A 21,179-nucleotide genomic window follows, 5' to 3' on the forward strand; every position below is an offset into this window, starting at 1 on the left:
AAAGTTACAGCGAATTTCACATATTAAATCGATACTCCAGTTTTTGCTAGTCTCAGATTGACAAGAAACCAGAGACCATCTCCACAGCATAGCTGGTGCAGGGATCTTCTGTACACTCACATCATCGGTGCGGTCACTGATATGTGAATCACTGTCTAGCCAGGCGGAAAATTGCCAGAGGCCTGTTAATAGGGTGTTGTTAACCAAAGGAAGCCTGAAAACAGGGAGTGTCTGTTGGCGTTCCAATGCGTGTGCATGTGCCGGGACACCAGAGAATGCAGTTAGTACAGACAAACCACAGAAACTTTGCTGTGGATTCATCCTGTTCTGTTCTTGCAATGCAAAAAGCACTTGGAAAGAAACAGTGCCAAACTGTCAGTTATATTTCAAACGAATGACTTTAGCTAGACCATTTCATCACCTAGAGTGTTTTTTTTTTAAATTCAGGATCTTGGTTGTAGATTTATTCTGTTAATTGTTTGGGTCAAGCTTTAACCGTGGGACAGATGGCCTTACGTTTTTTTGTTAGATAACCTCTTGTACTTGCAAAACAAGCACAGATCATAAGCCCGCTGCCACTGTGCTGACAGCTGGTTTGAAATTTTTGTGCTTGTTTGTTCTTTGGGCTTTAAATAGGCTGTAGTTCATTATGTTCAAACCTCTCTGTGTTGGTTCCCATTTGTCCAAAGGACACTGTTCTAAACCGCTTGTGATTCACCCAGACACAACTTTGCAAACCCCAGTCATTTGGCATTTATTTCAGAGGGAAGAGGCTTTCTAATGCATTTCTTGCTCGGAAGCTAACAGACTGTAAACAGTTTGTAAGAAGGTTGATTTAAAAAATGTTTCATGAACAAAGTTAAGACACTATAGATATCTGTACCACACAAAAGACTAAATAACAGATGACACCTCATTTGTTACAGTGATATCAACTTCTGCATAGATTAGGGGGATGCTAACAAGATGTCATCCATCTGTATGCATTTTGTTTTTGTATTATATTTGTCAAACTGATTTCCATTTATAGCCTTAAATATAGTTGATGTTAGTGTGATGTGTCTGATCAGAAAATTGTGGCTTGTTTTGTTGTAATTTCAGCGTGTTGGTATTGCAGGGTTACATAAGGTTTAACTAACTGCTTCTTAATTTAATCTACAGAGTTAACATTTACGTGGTTCATACAGGGACAAATGTGGATAAATGTTCCTGGAAAATAGTAATGGTAATATGCTATAAATGTATAGAAATGTTCTGTGATAGACTGGCGACCTGTCCAGGTTGTACCCCGCCTCTCACCCATTGACAGCTGGAGATAGACACCAGCACCCCTCACGACCCCACAAGGGATAGGCGTGTTAGAAAATGGAGGGATGGATGTATAGAGTTGTTGAAGCTTCTTCTTTTTTTGGCTTTTCCCATTCAGGGGTCGTTGCAGGAAGTCAGCTGTCTCCATTTAACTATATCTTCTGCATCTTCTCTAACACCAACTACCTTTACGTTCTGATTCTCTTCATCCATAACTTTCCGCTTTGGTCATCCCCTGGAACTCCCACCTGGCAGTTCCAGTCTTAGGATCCTTCTACTGTTGAACTCATTATCCATCCAACATAGATGTCCAAACCATTTTAGTCTGACTTCTGGCTTTATGTCCAATACATCTAATATGAGTTGTCCCTTTAATACACTTGTCCCTAATCCTACCCATTCGCGTCACTCCCAAAGAGAACTTCTTGATCTCTGCTACGTCCAGCTCTGCCTCCCTTCTCTACCTCAATGCTTCTGTCTCTAAACCATACAACGTTGCGGTCTCATCACCACCAACCTCATAGTCTGCAGATATTCCTATCTAATCCCATCTGTCACCCTGTCCCTCACCACAGCAAACAAGAAGGGGCTCGGAGCCAATCCTTGATGCTGTCCACCTGTCGTACCGACAGCACACCTCACCAGCTCCCACTTACAGCTCCCATACATATCCTGCACCACTTTAGCACACTTCTCTATGACCTTCTTTCTACTTCTCCCTAAACATCTTCAAAGCAAATATTGCATCTCAAGGGCTCTTTCTTGACATGAAACCATACTGCTGCTCACAGATGCTCAATTCTGACCTCCGTCTAGCTTCCACTACTTTTTCCAATTAATTTATTGCATCGTTCATCAACTTTATTTCTCTGTAGTTGCCACAAAAATGATGAGTTGAAGCTATGAAGTCATTTTTAGCTCTTGTCTGTTCATGGTAACGATAAATATTTTCTTTAATTTGATGTCTAAACCTTGAAGAATCATCTTGCTTCTTCAGTGATACTGTTCAGAATTACCAGTCACTAGCAGCAATGTCGGAAAAGTGTTGTTGTTTTTTTCGTCAATGCAGGTCTTTTCTTATTTGTAGTGAGGTTTATCTGGGCAAAGTGAGCTACAGAGAAAAAGTGTGAGCCTAAGTTCAGAAGAGTGAGGCTTAGTAAGCCTGCTTTGTCAGTATAAAAAATATAGTAAAAAAATTAAAATAAAATATATATAATGTATGTAGCTATTTTTTGGCTGTAACCTTAAATTTCAATAAAAAAGTCAGACATAAATATGATGAGCAGCCATAAAAGGACCATATAGTCTGGATCGGTTGCCTATGCTCAACGTCCAATTACAATATCAGTATCTGCTCTGATGAAGATCTTGTATGGAATCAGTTGCAACTAAGAGTTGCATTGTTCTTTATAACCACTGCAGCTTCCTGGGGGGGAGTGGTGGCCTGAAGGTCAGAGAATTGCGCTTTCACCCTGGAGGTTCTGGGTTTGACTGCCACCCTGGGTCCCTGAGCAAGACCCTTAGACCCAGAATACTACCCAGGTGCCACACAGTGGCAGTTCACTGCTCCCTAAGGCAGAGGTTCTCAAACTTTCCGTGGCCAGGCACCCCTTAGCAGCGGTAAAACTTTTCCAAGGACCCTTTTATATTCCTCATGCTGATAGTATTTTTAAACAGCCTTTTGTACTGTTGAATACATTAGGAATGATGTATGTTTTTAAAAATATATATAAATATACCTAATATGAGAGATTTGGTGGAGATTAGATCCTCATTCTCCATAAAGCCAAACTCGATGTAACTGTTGTCATACTTCCTAATTTTAGCTGATTTGGCTTTTACCTTACTTGAAGTGGACAGAGTTAAATATTTGTCCTTGTGTTACTCATCTCAACCCCGACGCATCCTCAGCAGTGCCTCCTCAGGCCCGATAACATTTCACGGACCCCCAACTTAATTAGTACTTATTCACAACCTTTTACCTATATGTTCAATAGTAAACAAAATAAGCTCTTCTTGTTAGAAATCAGCAGAGGCAAGGCTAGAATGTTGTTCATTAGGATTTTATTTTTGGAGGCAAATCAATGAATATATTTACTTTATACAGTATATGAGGAGCACATCTCTACAGTTTCATAATGTAAACAATCTCTGAAGAGAAATGTATTCAGTTTAAAAGGAAGCCATAGTCGTCTGTTTTAAACTATTTACATGAATTAAAATATAATTTATAACATCAGATACTTTAGCTTCTATGAAACTAGATTTTAACAATTCAAAAATACTGAAATGCCTTTGTCTCCACATTCTCAAGACATATGAAATTACACAACAAAGAAAAAAAAAACTTTTCAGACATCAAAACTAAGTGGTATAAATAAAAAAAGAAAAAGAAAACACAAAATAAAACAAACATATGTAAAAATATAAAATCTCACTAGCAGTATTTACTTTTTTTTGTTTTTACCAAAAAAACTAGGTTAAAAAAGGAGAAAAAAAATCATTTTTGAATTTGATAGTCATTAGATGTGAAGAGACAATGAAATGAACAGTAATGAAAAAGAAAACAACATAAACATATGCCCTTTGTATCCACAGCTCCCCAAAAAATATAAAGAAAAAAAACACCCACTCACATTAAGCAGATTTGACAGTTTACAGCCCCAAATAAGTATCTTTTTGACATCAGTGTCGCCATTTAGTTTGTCAGATTAGCCATTAAGTTCTTTACATGTTTCATTTAAACTCGGCCCATACTGCAAGCACTCCTGTCGTGGTCGGGGCTAAATTCATGGCTTAAAACAAACAGTGAGTGATGCAAGGTTTACTGAGCCATGGCATTAAAAAGGTAACATTTAAAACTGAATCTCAGGACATTTTCACTTCTGTCCGTGACCCCTGTTGAATCATTGCTTTTTATTTTATTTTATTTTATTTTTTTTTGGTCAGTTTGCCTGTTAAGAAGTATGTTTTCTCACCATTTTCCATTTTTTTTTGTGAAATGAAGAGTGGAACGAAAGATATTGCATTCTTATGAGGGTAATTCCCTTTGGAACAGTTTTTTTTTTAAATACGTTTTTTTATTTATTTATTTGGATTCACTGCCTATTGACCTAACATTTAGATCAAATAGAAAGCAGTTATTAATGTTGAAATGCGTCAACGTGTTCTCAAAACACTGCAAAGAATGACCCACATCAAAGTTTTCTATAAGAAAGTATATAATAATCTAGATATCTACACAAACACACAAATATATATATATATATTCATATATATGTATATACCTTTTTTATAATATGGCTATTGAAAAAAATTACGTCAGTAATTATTTAATAATGAACCATGTTGGATTGGAAAGAGGTTTAAATAGTAATATTAAAAGCTAATGATAGCTTTGTTTCCCCCCAAACAAATTTTTAAGGCTTGCCATGATAAACATTGGATTGATACGATTTCATTTAACCCTTACACACCCTTGCAGGCACAGCGCCAGTCACTGTAGAAACCCGAGCAGTGCTGCAGGCTAAAGGTTGAACTTTAATTTACATGAAATGACAGTGTATGCTCCTCCTTTGCATTAACGACTGGTCACCTGCAAGGAAAACCTGAACTGCATAATTGCCTGAATGTTTTTCAAGAATAATGTACCCTCCCATTCCGACCTTTTCCGATCCAGCGTAAGGTGCAGCAGTGAAACTAGGATTTCTACAGCGCTAGCATTGGCTGTTGAAAAATATTTCCCAGGTTAAAACCAGCTTTTCTTCTACAACTCCCTGCCACGTTCCTTTACCAGAGATATACGTGTATCGTTATTGGCTGTAAAGTAAGTGCTGTAAGCAACTCTGATTCAAACCAAGTCTGTGCACCATCAAAATGTGGTAATAATATAGTTACAACAGCTTAGAAAAAGGAAGAAAAAAAAAACAGTGAAGGTATCTCACCAAGAAGGTGAAATAGGACGATTTGTGCAGTGAGAACGCTGGAACAACGTGTTCCGTTTATCTGCTTACTGACCACATTCTTCCTGTAGATTATTTTTAAAATGGCAGTCTACATACAGTACAGCAGCCTACTTAAACCGCAGCTTAACGATTGCCCGTGTAATAGCTCAACAATCAACCACACACTGTACATTATTACCTCCGCTTTTTTTTTTTTTTCACAAAGGCTGTCTTGAGAATATTATGTATTGCATCGGAAAATTGCTTTTTAAGAAAACAGGAAAAGCAAAATCCACATTAAGAAAAGAAATACAACCATCTTAAAGTGATAGTCTACGGTGATACCTTTTTACGTTTGTGTTGTTTTTTTCTTTTTTGTCTTCTTTTTGCTACAGTGTTGTGTTGGACTTTGTGTGAAGTCGTTATTTTCCCTTCATTTCCTCCCTGTACCGAACAAAATTAACACACTGAAACAAAACTGACCTGAAATCTCCTGTCTTATTAGTAATCAAGTGTGACCCACCACCAAAAATTTAAATAAAATAAAAAAAACACACCATACATTTAATGTTTACAATGAGGCATAGTGCTATATACACATTATATATTCATATATTATCTTTTTAACATGTAAACCAGCACATTCTCTCACTTTTTAGTAGTATACATACTAAGTACAAAACCTTACTCAGTTGTTCACAAGTTGTTCCTTTTTTTTTTTTGTCCTTTTTAATAGGCGACACCTTGTTTTCAATCAGTATGTATAGCACTAAAGTGTTAGTTTTGGACATCTGTGAGCCTGGAGAGGAAGGCGTCCTCTCCAGAATCTTGACTTGCTGTTATTTCATTTTTAAGCACTGAATAAGGCGCCTTTGTACTTAGTGTGCGTTCCTAATAAAGTCAAAGGAGAAACAAGTGATGTAAACATTCAATTTTTTTTTGTGTATGTGTGTGTTACCAAGATGTGGATTAGATAGAAAAGACAAGAACCAGGACAGGGGAATGGAGATTATCTGTTAAAAAGTGGGAACTTTGTGGGGGAGGACCTGAAGACAATGAGGCCTTAAACCCACAAAGAGACAGAAGTCAGAGATAGAGCAAGAGTCGGGTTGCGTTTGGATCGGATTTCCTGGGCAACGAGAGGGCAAGCAGGTAAAAACAGGGGGAGGGAGTGGCACTTCCTTGAAGAAAACGTGAAAGCAAGTGCATTTGGAGAAGGATTTTGAATCCTCGCCAACAAAGTGCACACAAGGAGCAACCAGTCCGCCAGACCACTGTTTGACCTCTCACTGACCCGTAAGCATCAGCAGTGTCCAACTCAAACACGAGACAAAGACAAAACATTCAATTACACGAGGATACGACGTTGAGACTCCAACAAACGGACACCGGTATGAGGCTAGCAGAGGACAGCCTACACAAAGAGATTACTTCTGTCACAAGGAGCTTAGAAATCGAGACCCACACCCCTTATACCACCCAGCACCCCTCATCAGCTGTGAAAGCTTTAATTTTCAATGAAAACAACTTTGATACCATGATAAATTAGGAGAGAGAGAGATAGAGAGAGCGTTTGGGAGAGCCTATGACCAAAAAGATGGCCAGGTTAGGGATAAAGGGATGTGAGGTAGAGACGCTCATCTGACCCGGTAGATGACGAGAAATCGAATTCTCAGTCGCTTACTTTCTCTGTTCTTAATCAGCTGATCCCTCGCCAGCTCCCTGGCTGCGTTATTGGTGGCGGTTTGATGCCACCAGATTGGCAGGATTCAGAGGCTCTCTAGGAGTTTCAAGGCATGCTGCTGCTGGCTGCTGCTGGAACGTAAACTAGCTGCTAACCAGATTCGGTCTCAAGCCCGCCCTTTTGAAGCACCACATCGCTCCACAGTCTTTGTGCGGGAACAACACGATGATTACATTCAGCTTCTTAGAATACATTCCTACTACATCTGTGACCATAGTATATTAATGGGTTATGCAGTTTGAGCTTAAAAGCCAAACAGAATTTAAATAAACACATCTCTGTTTTGACCTGTACTGTACAGACGACTGGACAGGAATGGGCTGGCGTAGACGGCTGTAACATGCATGTAGGTTGTGAGGAAGGAGATTGTAAAGGTATTTTACTTTTTAATTTCCTAATTTTACTGTATATCTATGCTGCTTCTCAGGTTGATTTGCAAACCGCTGTTTTGTTACGGGAGATAAACGCCTGCCCTGTCAAAAAAATCGAATAAATGGGAAAACTAGCTCATGTTGGTGTAAAATCTATTTGTACTTAAATTGAATATTTTGTGTAGTGTTTGATGCACTTGTTTCATTGCTATGTTACACTAGATGTAATCGACGTGCAAAAAAGGGATAAAATCACAGTTCTTCTGATAAGTGCCAGGAAACATTTCACTCAAAATTGACGGCAATAAGCTATTAGTTACGATCCCCTTCAAAAAATAGCAGCGGTTCACTGACATGTAAGGATGATCACTGCAATTGAAAAGGCTTCCCAGGGTCTCCATCTTCTCTAAATTAGGGTTAAGTAGAAGTAGGTTTGACTACTACTACAAAACGCCAGCTGGCAACCAGTGCACTGCTTACTGACTCCGTCTAAACCACAGCAGAGACTCCACTTAGCCAAAGTTAAAGGCTCTTAATGTGTTAAGACAATTTTCCAAAAAAATAATCTTCAAACTCAAAATTAAATAAGGAAGTTTTGTCTTGTTTTAGCAACTAAGAATGTATACCCAATCCGTAACCAAGCTTTCTTCTAGTTCAGCTTTGTCCCACAGTCTTGTTTCAACTTGCCACAAACCCATATTTCCAATTAAGCATGAGCTAGTTTCCAGCATCAAAGTAAACCAAGCTCAAAAGCTACATTTAATTTGTGGTTAATATTCTCTATTTACACTATTTAACTTACAAACTGCATGTTGTTGCTGTTCTTTTTCTGGATTGCTATGACTGGAATGGCGGAGCTCGACCCGGGCGGACCCTGACGGACCGGAGTCAGAGTTGTTCACGAGGGAACGAGGGAGAGTGGGTCTGTCGATGGTTTCGAGAAATCACGGAGGGTGTGTAAACCGTTCTCATTAATTAACATGACAACGTAGTTGCTCCGTCGATCGGACGTGAACGGAACGGAGCAAACACGGAGGATGTGGAATCTGAGGGTTAAGTCAGTCGGCTGAAACAAGCTTTCTGCTTTTGTCCCTTTTGGTACAACAAAGACAAATTTGGCTGTTTGCAAATATTTCTGATCGTGAAAACCACAGGCAGGGATGATGTGGCAACTAAAGAAGAGCCAACCATCACTGTTGCTATGGTAACGTTTTATTTAACCTACAGAAGGCAAGCTAAAAGTGACGGTAAATGACGGCAGGCTAGCTAACTAAGCCGACAGCCCAATTAATTATTCAGCTGGTTTCACCTTTTTATACCTGGATTTCTCTATAAAGAGCAAAACAGTAAAAAGGGATAATATTCTGCTCAATAAGTATGTTTACTTGAAAAATATCATTAAATTATGTGGTGCTGTTGTAGATGGCAATACTACAACTGTAAAATCTATGTTGTGTGGTTTCTGTAGCAGTGGGAATAATTACCGTTGTTCTGTTTTATATATGAACAGACATTTTTGGTGCAACATTCGTCCAAATCAACAGGGACATCTTAATCTGTAGGACAGATTTGTAAGCCGATTCCAAGGTAAGGTTTTACCCTAAATGCTTTTCCAGTGACAACTCCTTCCTCTGTCTATGTTGATCGTAGAAACATCCACGATCTTTGAAAAAGAAAAGAAGCAAAAACCATTTTAAATAGGGTCTTCATGTGTGAAACATCCACTAAACAGAACCTACAGCAGCCAGTAGCAGAGGCTAAATATTTAGCATGGCAGAGTCAGAGACAGAAGGGGGACAGAGGAGACATCTATCTCCGTTACAGTGCATAGATCAAATCAAGGAAGCACTACAATTACAAAAAAGGAAACATGATTTTTTTTTTCTTCATTTTAGATTTGTAAACTTTTATCAGTCATCCGTTGATTACATTAAACGTGTTTGTTATATACTTTGTCCATGAGACACACACAAACACACACACACACACACACACACACACACTCAGCCACACACACAAACACACACTCACGCAGAGTACGTTTAAAAATTTATAACATAGACAATTATTCGCTAAAATCACATCCTGGTAATATCACCAAACAAGCAAACACAGCCTGCAGGTTTACCATTTCTGACCAGAAAAAGGGAGGTTTTCTCTTTTCTTTTGTTTTTCTTTGCATACAAAACGAACAGAATGAGGAACACGCACACGCAACGACACGCACCACAACGACCAACGCAACGCGGGGATAGCAAGGATTTGCTACAGGTTTCTCATGCCCGTTCCTCCAAGGCAGGGCAAAGACGACACCAGAACAGACAGGAAGCAGCTTTGTTGTTACATTTGTTCAGAGAACTGTATCATTGTTGTTTTTAAGCTGTTGTACCATCGCCACTTAAAAGTCCTTTTTGTTTTTTTTTTTCCTCCACTGTCTCTTAACTCCTCGCGGTGACTTCCTTGTTTTTAAGCAGTATCCTCCGGTGAAAGAGACTTAAAAAATCAAGGTCTTTGTTGTGTCATTTCAATAGTAAAAATGTAAACATTTTGCGAGGTTGCCTTGCACGGAGGTACTGTGGGTGTTATCAGAGGGGTTCTGCTGCAGTTTACTAAGGCTGGCCAGTCAGCAGCGCTGGACTGTCAACGGTGCAGGGACTTCTGGGCCTCCTTCAGCAGAGTGTCAAAGTCCAGTGCATCGTACTTACTCTTGACAGGGCCGGGGCCTGCCTCATCTGAAACACCGAAACACAATGAGGTCACAAAAGGTCCTCGTAGGAGACAAACCGATACATTTGCATATTGGGTCGCATTAAAGCTACAGAGCTATCGTAACAATCTGCACCTTCGTCACATGCTTTTATTACAGAGAATACCTTCATAGAACGTCAGTTAAAAAACTACAAGCTACACAACGAAACTCGGTTTCTATTTAGTGGAAATGTCTGTCGAAAACCTTGCTTTAACAGATACTAAGAAAATATGTTCTGCTTCTGATTTAATATGTCACAACAACAATACCCTACTCAGTTCATGGTATTGTTAGTTTTGAAGTTAATTGAGGATTGATGACCATTTTATTAATTAATTAATTTTCCGAACAAAGCAAAGCAGGTAATGCATTAGGGCCCAGACAGTGATTTACAAACTGTTACCCTCATAATATCTCGTTCTTATCCACGCGGTAGTTCAGTTATTTAAGAGTAAATATTAACCCGCTGGTCCATTTCTGAGTTTATACAGCTTGAAATCACAATCTCAATGAAACACTGACAATGCAAACAAGACAAGTGTAAATAACTTCCAGTGCTAGGATTGGTTGGAGAAGATTTGTGTGTTTGTTTCCTGATTACCAAGATCTATGTAGCGTTTCCTTGTTAGCCTCCGTAGGCCTGCGGGGGCGTTCTGGAACACAATCTCCTTGCGATGTCTCTGAGGCCCAGACTGACGGATCTTTATCACTCCGCAGCGCTCCCTTCAGCCACACAGAGAGAGACACGCATGAAAGGTGCATCCATTTTTGTCTAACTTATAATGTTGAATTAGCTTTTAATGAGCATTTTCTCTTCTACGAGAGTAAGAATGTTAGTGTGTTTTCTGTAACACCAGCAGGACAGCATTTTGAAATGTAGACTTTAAGTTTGCATTTGTTAGCCCCTATGGGGAGATCCACCCTGTGGCATTGGTTGATCACAAAGCCTAAAGACCATCTCCAATTTTGAGGTCAGCGCCTTAGTCAATCCACTAAAACCAGCACCATCGTATTCTGTGGTGCAGCTCTTCGGGATTAGGTGATCAGGATCGGGACACTTACTCGTTGCAGATGATGACTTTGCAGTCGTCTGCATTGCCAAAAACTTGGAAGCGTCTCCTCAGCATGTTCTCGGTCACCCTGCTGGGCAGGTTGTGGATGTAAAACACCTGGCAGTTGTCCTGGCAACGAGGAAACCAAAGCAAAAGTAAGGACAAAGAGCAATAGAGAATTTGGGAACAGAATCCGAACTGAGTCAGGAAGCCGGGAGGCATGCATTTACAAGCGATTTAAACGTCTTAATGTTTTCAGGAACTTAACCATTTAGTAAAGTTAGTCTGGGCCTTTATCAAGCCTAAGGTTTTTGTTTCAATTAGCTTGTTGGATTCAACTGTTTCTGGGTTTGCAGGAGGTTGCAGAATGTGAAGGGCGTGTACCTCGTCAGACTTGTCTTTGTTCCCCTGGTTGTCGTCTGGACAGCTCTCAGAGTTCTCACTGAAGGAGAATGAGGAAGAGAAAGAGAAGGGGAAGATGACAGTGAGAGGGGGGCGATTCTGTAATGTGAGATACGGCGAGACAGGTGAACCACATCCAACACAAGTCTCCCACTGGTGGCAGAGAGTATCTTCCTGTCTTATGTCTCTTACTGTTACATTCCCTGTCATCCATTTTAAGAAATAACACGACTGCTGACCTCATCCTATTCAAACAGCTCTGCCTGAGATCTGAGTGACGCTCGAGTGTTTGCTCAGTTACATCTACAAATTTAGCTGAAACAAACAGGACTTTTGACCTTATTAACTTGGACAGTACAGGTTTTTTTTTTCTTCTTATATGCTGCACATCAGAACACATTTACCGAGTGAATTCCTCTGCTTCACAGCCCAATGCGCCGAGCTACTTGCAGAGACTGAATGGTGAAAACATTAAATGTCAAGTGGTTTTACTTGAACTTCCCTATCAGAATGAGCGGCTATACAAATTGATGCATTCCAAGAGAAGCTCATGTACTTGGCACTGTCTCTGTCGCTGTCAATAACCAGGTCTAGCCGTCGGCATACTAGTAAAGGGTCTGCAAATATCTCAGTTTCCTTGAATAAAATACCCTTTTATGGTAATATGTCGAATGGATGCAAGGCTGCTTATTGGTGATACAAAAAAAAAGAAAAAAGATGTAGCGACCACAGAAACATTTGCAATTTTCATAGATGGAGGGCAAAGAGATTTCTTCTCACCTAACAAAAATAATTTCTTTGTTGGATCGACTTTTTGCTCCAGGACTACGAAAACAATGGAAGCAGTTTAGCTGACTGATCGGTCAAGCAGCGTTAACAACAAAACCCCTGAGCCAGCTGCTGGGGTTGTTTAGAAGAGTTAAGTTTATCACTTATGTTTTAGCAATAATTAGCCGTTGCAGCATCTTTTTTTCAGAGCCAAATGAGGATCCAGATATTTTAGAGCAAATGCCGTCTGAGTATTTTGACTTCTCTCACAACCACGTGTTTGTAACGTCGGCTGTAAGCGACTACCACAGTTGCTATGAGAAAGAATTGTTGTTTGACAGGGTTTCTGAAATAACCTTTGGACGGTGCAATAAATCATGGACTGACTGAGAAAAGTGAAGCTTGCACAAAAACGGCATGTCTCCTAATTTAAAGGATTGTGGTGACACCGTTGTTGGGAGAAACTGGAGGAAGGATGCCAGTGCTTGCCTGAGTAACCGTGCTAGTCAGAACCAGAGCAGAATTTTCTACCTCCCTCTAAATGTTGGCAGAATTTTAGTGTTTTGAATTTGTTTTTTCATGCATGGTCTTTGCCCACTGTGGTGAATTACAAGCAGAGCGGCTTCACCACTGACATCTTTTAAGCCCCTCCTTAGGGTGTTGGCTTGTTAGGTCTCCAAGCAAATTTTTTTAAACTGCAGTTATGTTGACTTTCTTTTCCTTCATCAATAAATTACAATATAAACTTAATTTTATCAACTCAAATTCCAGCTGTTGACTTTGCTGTTACTGCTGTTGTCTTGGGTTATACAATGTTTAACTATTGTTAGCCACACACCGAGACACAACTGAAAACAATTATTTGTGAAAAGAATACACGTCATTTTAAATGTTGTGTACATTTGGTTGGGTAACCATGATGTACTGCATAAGGTAAAAAAAACATTTATTTATAACCTTTAAAATAATTTCTTCTTGTGTTTGTGGGAATTAAACTCTTGACACGTTATCTATCCTATCCTATCTGATTCCTCTAAACCCCTCTCTTTCTTCCCCTTTCTGTCTTACCTGGAGTCTGTCTTGCTGGACGGGGAATCAGGACACAAGTGGAGGATGGGTGAAGGTGAGCGAGACGCCGACGAGTGCTCCGCCTCCTCCTCAGAAACGGGAGGCGTCGCGGCGATCGACTGGCAGTCTGACGGAGGCGACGACGATAACACCATTGTCGTCTGCTGCTCCGGTGTCTCCTCGACCTCCGTCGTCACAAGCCTCTCCTCCTCGCTTTCCTCGCCCTTTTCACCTAAAACGTTATCGTCCGCAAGACCAGACGCTTGGGTGCCGTCTCCCTCGCTCCCCCCCTGTGTCTGGAGTATGGCGCCCAGGATGGCGGCGCTGCGCCTGCGGCTTTCCCCGAGGCTGAGTGCGCAGTAGTCGTGGTCACCGAAGGTGCGCTGGGTGTCACCCTCGCCTGCCTGACCCATGCGCTGCAGCTGGGCGTACAGCTCAGTCTGCTCTGGAAGCTTCCTCTGGTGGTGGGAGCGACTGAGCCAGGCCGAGCCCTTCGCGGCGACGTTCGGGTTGGCATTTGAAGCCGGGTGGACAGACTCGCCGCCGCTTCCGCCCTCGCTGCTGCCACCGCCCTTTCCTCCATCCGTCGGCTTAAAGAGCTCATCCTCCACAGGTTTGTGAGGCGGGGTGGTAGGAGGGGTGAGACCTGGCAGAAGATGAAGACACGTGCCAGTTAAACTCTTGGTTCCTCAAAGAAATGGGCTTGCACATAACCCACATTTGACGTTTAAATAATACCTATTGGCACCCCAATATGCGATGGTAAATCGCATAAAACATGTTTAAAAATAATATCTTTCATAGCATAACCTCACCTTAAAATGTGTGGAAAGATCCAATTGTGTATTGTGTATATTAATGCAGAGGGTAAATCCAAGGTTTAGAGTTTTCATTTTGTATTATTTTACAATTGTCAGGCTTATTGGCACCCCTAATCATTTCTATAAAATTAGTTAAATTAAATGTGTTTACTTTTCGAACCAGTAAAAGCTAAAGGGGCCCTAATTAGTGACTTATTACCTCCTATTTCCCTTTGGTATACATATGATTTTAAAGCAGAGGCTGATTTATCCTGGCCACTCTTTAAAGGCAGGAAAGACAAGAGAATATTCCATTCTGGAAAGGCTGATGTGTGTTGACCCAAGCTGGTATTGCCACCACACACAGTGAGAAGGCTGATGTGGAACAAACCTTCAAAGCTCACCGTTAGGAGAACTGGAGAAAAAGAGTATCATCCTGGGGTCACCAAGTGCCCGTAACCACAGTTGGAAAGTACGTTTCACAAAATATTTCAAGGTGGGGTTAAGACACTTTGTCTCAATTTGCTTTGTGAAAGGTCTGATGGTTGGTCAGCAAGCCTCTGATTCTCCCGAATCACCAAGCAGGAAGCTACAAGGCCGCATCAGCTGACTTCTATGGACAAAGCCGGCTTCATGTGTTGAGGGAAGTGGTGATGTACGGTTTGTGCAACCAGTCGGCTGAAAGATTTAATACAGTTAACAAGACTCAGAAACATTACTGACGAAATGAGTGAGATGGTAAGATCTATAACTTAAATTTAAAGCACTGGCTCAGACAGCGACAGTATGGCTTCACTCAGTTTATCTGCCATTGTTTTTTTGAAAAGAAAATGGTATTGATCCCATATTTTGTCCTGCTAGCTGGATTTTTGGAAACCAACAGCTATTCGGGATATATCTGTATCCAGGCGATTTATTTACGGCCAGTGGGAGCTCTGAGTTGTCTTGTTCGTCTGGATTTATGACGGAAACGTCTTCTGAAAGAAGCTATCATCTATATGCCAATCTGCATGGTGACTGGGAGGGCATGCTAGCAAATAAAGGCTTTCTTTCCTGTTCTTTGGTCAGATGGGACTATAGGATTGCACTTTTCGGCAACAGACAGTCCAGGTGGGTTTACCGCGAAACAAAAGATGAACATGTGGAAAACCTGTCCACTGCAAAGTACGGTGGAAGGGCTGTCATGCTGTGGGGCTCTTTTTCTCTCAAAGGGCCTGGGGACCTCATCGGTGCAGTATTTTCCACTTTAGGCTTCCAAATAAAAGCAGCAAAGACTTGAAAGTCATAAATAAGAGAATGATGATGAATCAAACTGCATAAACAGCCAATATATTGATTTTAACCTACTTGTAGGCACTGATTATCTCAACTCACATTATAGCATCTAACATGTATGTTATCATGACCCCAAGTGGGACCTGATCCAACTCTGGGAACCACTAAGAGTGCATTGCATCATGGGCTCTTAATGACGTCTGGTAGCCTTTGATAATAGGTTGTCATTGCGTGTTTCAGCAGGTCCCCAGATCTAAATCCTACAGAAAACCTGTAGGCTGAGCTGCAGAGAAGAGCTCATAAGAGATAACTCTAGGCCTCTGGAGGATCAAGAGATTGTTCAAAGAGGAATGTATGATCCAGTCTTGTGATATATTAGAAAAAGAAGACCAGGCATTGTTCTATTGGCAAAGGGGGTTGTAGCATTAACAGCCGGGGTGCCAGTAATACAGTACAAGTGTGTAAGTCACACTGATTATTTGATCAAGCATATTCCAGCAAATGCTTGCGTATTCTCTCAGATCCAATGGAGGCATCCACAGCTCTAGAAGCAATCCGGGCTGTGATGCACGGGCACCTGTTAACTCCACCACAAATCATTTCTTTTTAGATCCGTAACCGGCAGATAGGAACATGAGTAGATGGACAACAAACAACCCAGTGAGGCTGAGATGAGATTACCTGCTGTTCCACACAGATCCACACTGAGCGTCTGCTCATAAGGCCTGGTGCTGAACTGGGACTCTCTGGTGAAGAGACAGATCAAAGCAGAGAATTTTCAGCTCGCTCTGTCATGTCTGAATATGTTGCAGGCTTAAAACAGAAAACACCAATCCCTCAATAGCTTCTGAGTCTCAGCTTTTTGCCTCCGTAAATAAAACAGGCAGAGTTTTGGCTGACGTCCGCTGAATTGGAATTATTCGTCTTTGTGTGAACAGTACTGGCACTTTGCTGCGCATCTCATTTCTTATCAACTCAGCCATATGTGCTCTCCTGTCCTCGCCGCCTTTCTTCTGCTGCCGTGGTGGCTGTCAGTTTCTGTCGCTCTGGTTGCACTGAAAGGAAGTGGGTGTGCAGACTGGATTGGCTTCAGGGAGGGAGATCAATTACCCTCCACAGGGAAGAAAAAAAAAATAACAAATACAGAAAAAAGTTTTCCCCCGTTTTGATGTCCTTCACAGGACTGATTTGTTTAGAAGACAGACAGATTCTCGTAGAGGAAAAGGTTGTAAAAGGGTCAAAGACCTAAAGTGTAAAAAAAAAAAGTAAAACCTTTGATGCACATTTGCATCCAAGACAATGAGAAGTCAGGACAAAATGAAGATTTAGGATTAACTCTAAACTGAAACTATGACATAATTCCTCCACCTGCAAATCTGACTGTAAGAGAAAAAAAACATGTATTCAAACCAGGAGGGCTCAAAACAAATAGGAAAGTGATAGCAGAGACTCACAGATAAATGGCATCACACAAACCAACATAGGGACATGCCTGCAAACCATGCAACGGGTATTAACCAAGAAAACCATCATCGCTCTAATTTAGCAGCGAGCATGCATTTGTCTTTGATTTGATGCCTGTTTTAACTCAGAACTGATGAGGGAAATCACATCTAAGGACAATGCTTTCAGTGTTGTTCCGTGTGCCCAGGGTTCTGTGTTATGCTAATTACTGATTTATGAAGAGCTTTTCTCAACAATGCCAGATAATTAGGCAGTGCATCATGTTACTGAAGCTGTTCTGGGACTGGGATTCAACGAGCTATTTCTGATTTTTGCACTTTACAAAAAAAAGTGATTAACACTGTAATTTATGTATTAGAAAGGCTCATATTGTTAAAGCCTCAGTAGAACCTGATCTATATCTACAGTATATTATTCCAGATCTAGATTACATTTTACTCCCTGTCTTTCTTTTAAAGAATAATAGAGACTTAAAACAAGCCCAGAAGAAAAAAGGTAAGTACACCCTCTGTCAATTCTTCCCCAGGTTCGGAAGTTATTTGGATCATAGATTACAAACTTTTTATTGACCAACTACAGTTCGGAGGTTTGTATTATATTATTATAAGTGTTGTTTTTTTTTTTCTAATTTAGTTAAAGTTGAAATTTGTGTACCAAGCCGTACACATAAAACATCCCTGGGAGACATGTTATATAGAATATATTGAACTGGAATCGTAATTTATATATTAATGTATGAAATGTTGCACTTGCAAAGGACTGGTTGGAGAATTATATACTTTAAGTGTCATGCATGCAAATACAGCATGTAAACAATATAATGGCCTGTAGGATAGACCTTCAGAGCGACAGCATTGCATTTCCATGTTTTCCTAAAATCTCCCCTCTAGGACGTATTTTACCCTTCGAGGAGCAAAATCATCCTTGTTTACTTTCGGGTTTGTGGGCCATTTAGCGAGCCTGTAGCACTGTTTGGACGAAAAGCACCCGAAGTCAATGATGCAAAGCAGCAGGTGCATTTCATAAATACTTACCCTGTGGACTTTGAGTGGAGGGGCAGACAGAGACAGGCTCGCTTTTCTGTAATTAGAATAAGATACGAAGACCTCGGTTAGAACAGGGCAACCGTTGCTACTGGTAAACTATAAATGTGAAGGGAAATGCTTTTAGGCATTATCTTAAAGGGGAATATTAAAATAAATGGCCCACAGTACAAATAGCATCAACATGCAGGAATTTAGGGCCATGGGATAATCCCAAACTTTTCTATTACAATATCTTAACCAGGAACACATAATATTTGTGAAAGGTTAAAGCTGAACAGCATACATTCAGTAAATTAATATACAAAAAAAACATATTTCTTTATAGGGTCCCTGCTTTCTGCCATTTTCCTACTGTAGTCTAGAGCTGGGCGATAAATCGATTTAATCGATTAATTCAAATTTACATTACTTTAAGATTTCATTTTTGGAAAATCTGGATTTTATTTTGCCAATACACTCACTGGGTTTCCACGAAGAGAACAGCATGTGATGCTGAATATATATTTAGGCAAATGTAATGTCAAAATATTGTTAAGTGGAAACTTTTTTTTACCATAATACGAGGTACTTCATTTACTTATTTACTTTTTTTTTTAACTTAGTTTGAAGTTTACAAGTGCAGTGAAGCCTGTTCTTAGCTCAATGTGTAATACCACTAGCAGCAAATGTTTTGTTATACTTTCATTGTTTATAATGGCATGACTACCATCTTGTTTTACAAGCATGTTTCACAGCTTGTTTTTAGTTGCACTTTGAATTCAGGTCAACTCCCTGACGAAATGCTTGACATAAAAAAGCAAGGTTTTAAAATAATGTCTTTAATTTCTTTTTATGAAACAAAAATAAGGAAAAAATCGATTAATCGGATTTGGTATGATAAAATCGGAGATTTATTTTTTAATCCATATCGCCCAGCCTTACTGTAGTCAACTTTGACAGCTGGTTAACTTCAGTTCAGGTTTTCACCTGTTTATCAACCATTAATACACCGGAAGGAAAAACCTGTCATTTCATTAGTCAAAATATACTTTCTTCATGTCAGAGCATCAAATAAGAAAATATTTTTCTCTTAAAAACATGTATTGCTCCATCTTTACTATTGCTCAAAGTAGACTAAGATACGAAGTGATTGTAGATGCAGCCGTTGTGTGTGTTTGGTGATCTAACCATGGCAGCAGGATTTGGTCAGCTCAGAGGGGTTGCTGCCATCGCCAGACGTCACTTTTTCTGGCTGCGCCTCCGTCGTGGTTCCCCCTCCAGCCTGTGTGGGCAGGAGTCTGTCCCCTGCGTTTGCCTCCACCTTCTCATCCTTTTCTTTCCCATCTTCATCCCTCACTCGTGTGGGGCGCAGTCTTTTGGCGAAGCGGCTGGGAAAGGATGCCAGGCGTCTGGAGCGGCGGACGGAGAACGAGCTGCTGGTCTCTGCGGCCTCCTCCAGGCTCTGCAGCAGCTCAGAGGAAGAGTTTCTCCTCCCAAGCGAGGAAGAGTCTTTCCAAAGCTCAGGTTTGGGGTAGGTGGAGCTAAGGGACCGGGCCGGGGGGCATTTGTTAGCCGCGGGAGACGGAGCCGCTGCTGCACCCCTGTTGGGGCTGTGTGTGTGGGTGTAAGGTGGGCTGTTGAGTCTGTAAGGCTTGCTCACGTCGAAGGAGCTGCTCTGCTGCAAAAGCTGACGGAGAAGGGAGTTGGCCTTCATCTCCCTCCGCCTGGCGAAGGGCAGCCTCCTGGGGGCGCCGCTGCTTGTCCCGTTCAGGTTGCCGCTAGTCCCAGGAGCGTTTACCAGTACAACTCTGCTGTGAGAGTTTGTGTTGGCCGGGCGGGGCGCGTCGGTTTTGGCCCGCGGCCTTGAAAAGTCCCGGTCCTTGCGGTCCCAGCCCTGCTGCTTGCGCATGGGCAGGCAGTACGTGTGCATGTACGTGATCAGCTCAACAACGGACTGCAGTTCTTTCTCCGAGCTGAACTGAGGCGCAGCGGGCTCTGCGGGGCCAGCAGCGGCTGCCGCTGCACCCTCCACCTCGCTGCTGGAAGACTCCTCCTCTTCCTCCTCTTCATCCTCCTCCGACTCACTGTCCTCGTCCTCCTCTTCGTCCTCGCCCTCGTCCGTGTCATGGACCGGGGCGTCCTCGGTGTCCTGCGCCGTGGTGAGGTGGCGGTGGAGCTCGGTGCACAGGCGCCCGGTGGGACGCACCGCTCGGGGCTTCCGCTCCGGAGGGAGGTCGCTCTGGGGACGACAAAGAGAACGTTAAGAGCTGAACATGAAAAGGACTAAGGGTTTTTTTTTTTTTACATATAAAACAACATTGGATATTTCCTAACTCTACTGAGTACAAAAATCATTTTCTTCTAAATTTCTCTTCAGTTTTGTTATCAGACAGACGATGATCAAATTTGCCTGAGGTTATGCCACAGATATCCTCCTAAGACCCCAGAACTTCAGTTTAAATATAAGCCTTTTGATATCTAAAAATGATCCGTTTCTCTTCAAACAAATGTTTTTCTTTCTCCTGACAGATCTGTAAAGGAGGTTTACAGCTGATCAAACATTTATGTTTAAAGAATAACTATTTTTTTCAACCTTTTTTCACGTCTCTGAAAGCCTATGTCCGGACAAATATTCTCTGGTCTTAAGAGGTTGAGGAAGTTCTAATACTTTATGAACTTGGCCTTTCTGCTTCATATACAGCTATTTCATGCTTGAGGAGGCTCTGCAAAGACTCATGGTTAATAGTCCAAAATATTAGAAATTTGGCATGAAGTTTGAGTCTGTGTATTTGAGGAAGGAACTGAGAGAGCAGTGGGGCAGCGTGCAAATGTGTTTCAAAGTGAAAGGTACTGAGGTTACATAGAAAGTGGTGCAGCATGATATGGATTTAAAAGATAAAAACAGTTTTTGTATTTATTGCAAAAATGCAAAATTTACCTTTGATCAGATCAGCTACTTTAGCACACTAGTTAGTAAAGGTAGTAGTAATTGCATTCTGTATTTTTTCATGTTAATATTAGATTTTTTATTACTGTATTGATATATTTTGATGCCCTCATGGAACCAGTAGTGGAAAATATCCCAACTGTACTCTCAGTTTTGCAAACAGCGACACTTAAGTTAATTTTTATCACTGTAAATTACAGTTCTTATCGCTATGAGTTTTTTTCCTCCTCATATAAGGATATGGTAATTGCCCATCCCTAAA

General features: G+C 41.1%; 1 protein-coding gene across 1 annotated transcript in view; it reads right to left on the reverse strand.

The window, feature by feature from the left end:
- Window positions 1-3,355: 3,355 nt before the first annotated feature.
- Window positions 3,356-21,179, reverse strand: part of ppargc1b (peroxisome proliferator-activated receptor gamma, coactivator 1 beta) — a 105,798-nt gene continuing 87,974 nt past the window's right edge. Inside the window, exons 5-12 of the mRNA XM_012861834.3 lie at window positions 19,159-20,209; window positions 17,980-18,025; window positions 16,163-16,227; window positions 13,407-14,052; window positions 11,553-11,610; window positions 11,179-11,297; window positions 10,718-10,839; window positions 3,356-10,099 (exon numbers count right to left, since the gene is read on the reverse strand). Coding sequence (XP_012717288.2) covers window positions 10,008-10,099; window positions 10,718-10,839; window positions 11,179-11,297; window positions 11,553-11,610; window positions 13,407-14,052; window positions 16,163-16,227; window positions 17,980-18,025; window positions 19,159-20,209 — 2,199 coding nt within the window. The 3' untranslated portion in view covers window positions 3,356-10,007. The remainder of the gene's footprint in view (window positions 10,100-10,717; window positions 10,840-11,178; window positions 11,298-11,552; window positions 11,611-13,406; window positions 14,053-16,162; window positions 16,228-17,979; window positions 18,026-19,158; window positions 20,210-21,179) is intronic.

Source organism: Fundulus heteroclitus, chromosome 23 (genome assembly GCF_011125445.2).
Source record: "Fundulus heteroclitus isolate FHET01 chromosome 23, MU-UCD_Fhet_4.1, whole genome shotgun sequence".
NCBI lineage: Eukaryota > Metazoa > Chordata > Actinopteri > Cyprinodontiformes > Fundulidae > Fundulus > Fundulus heteroclitus.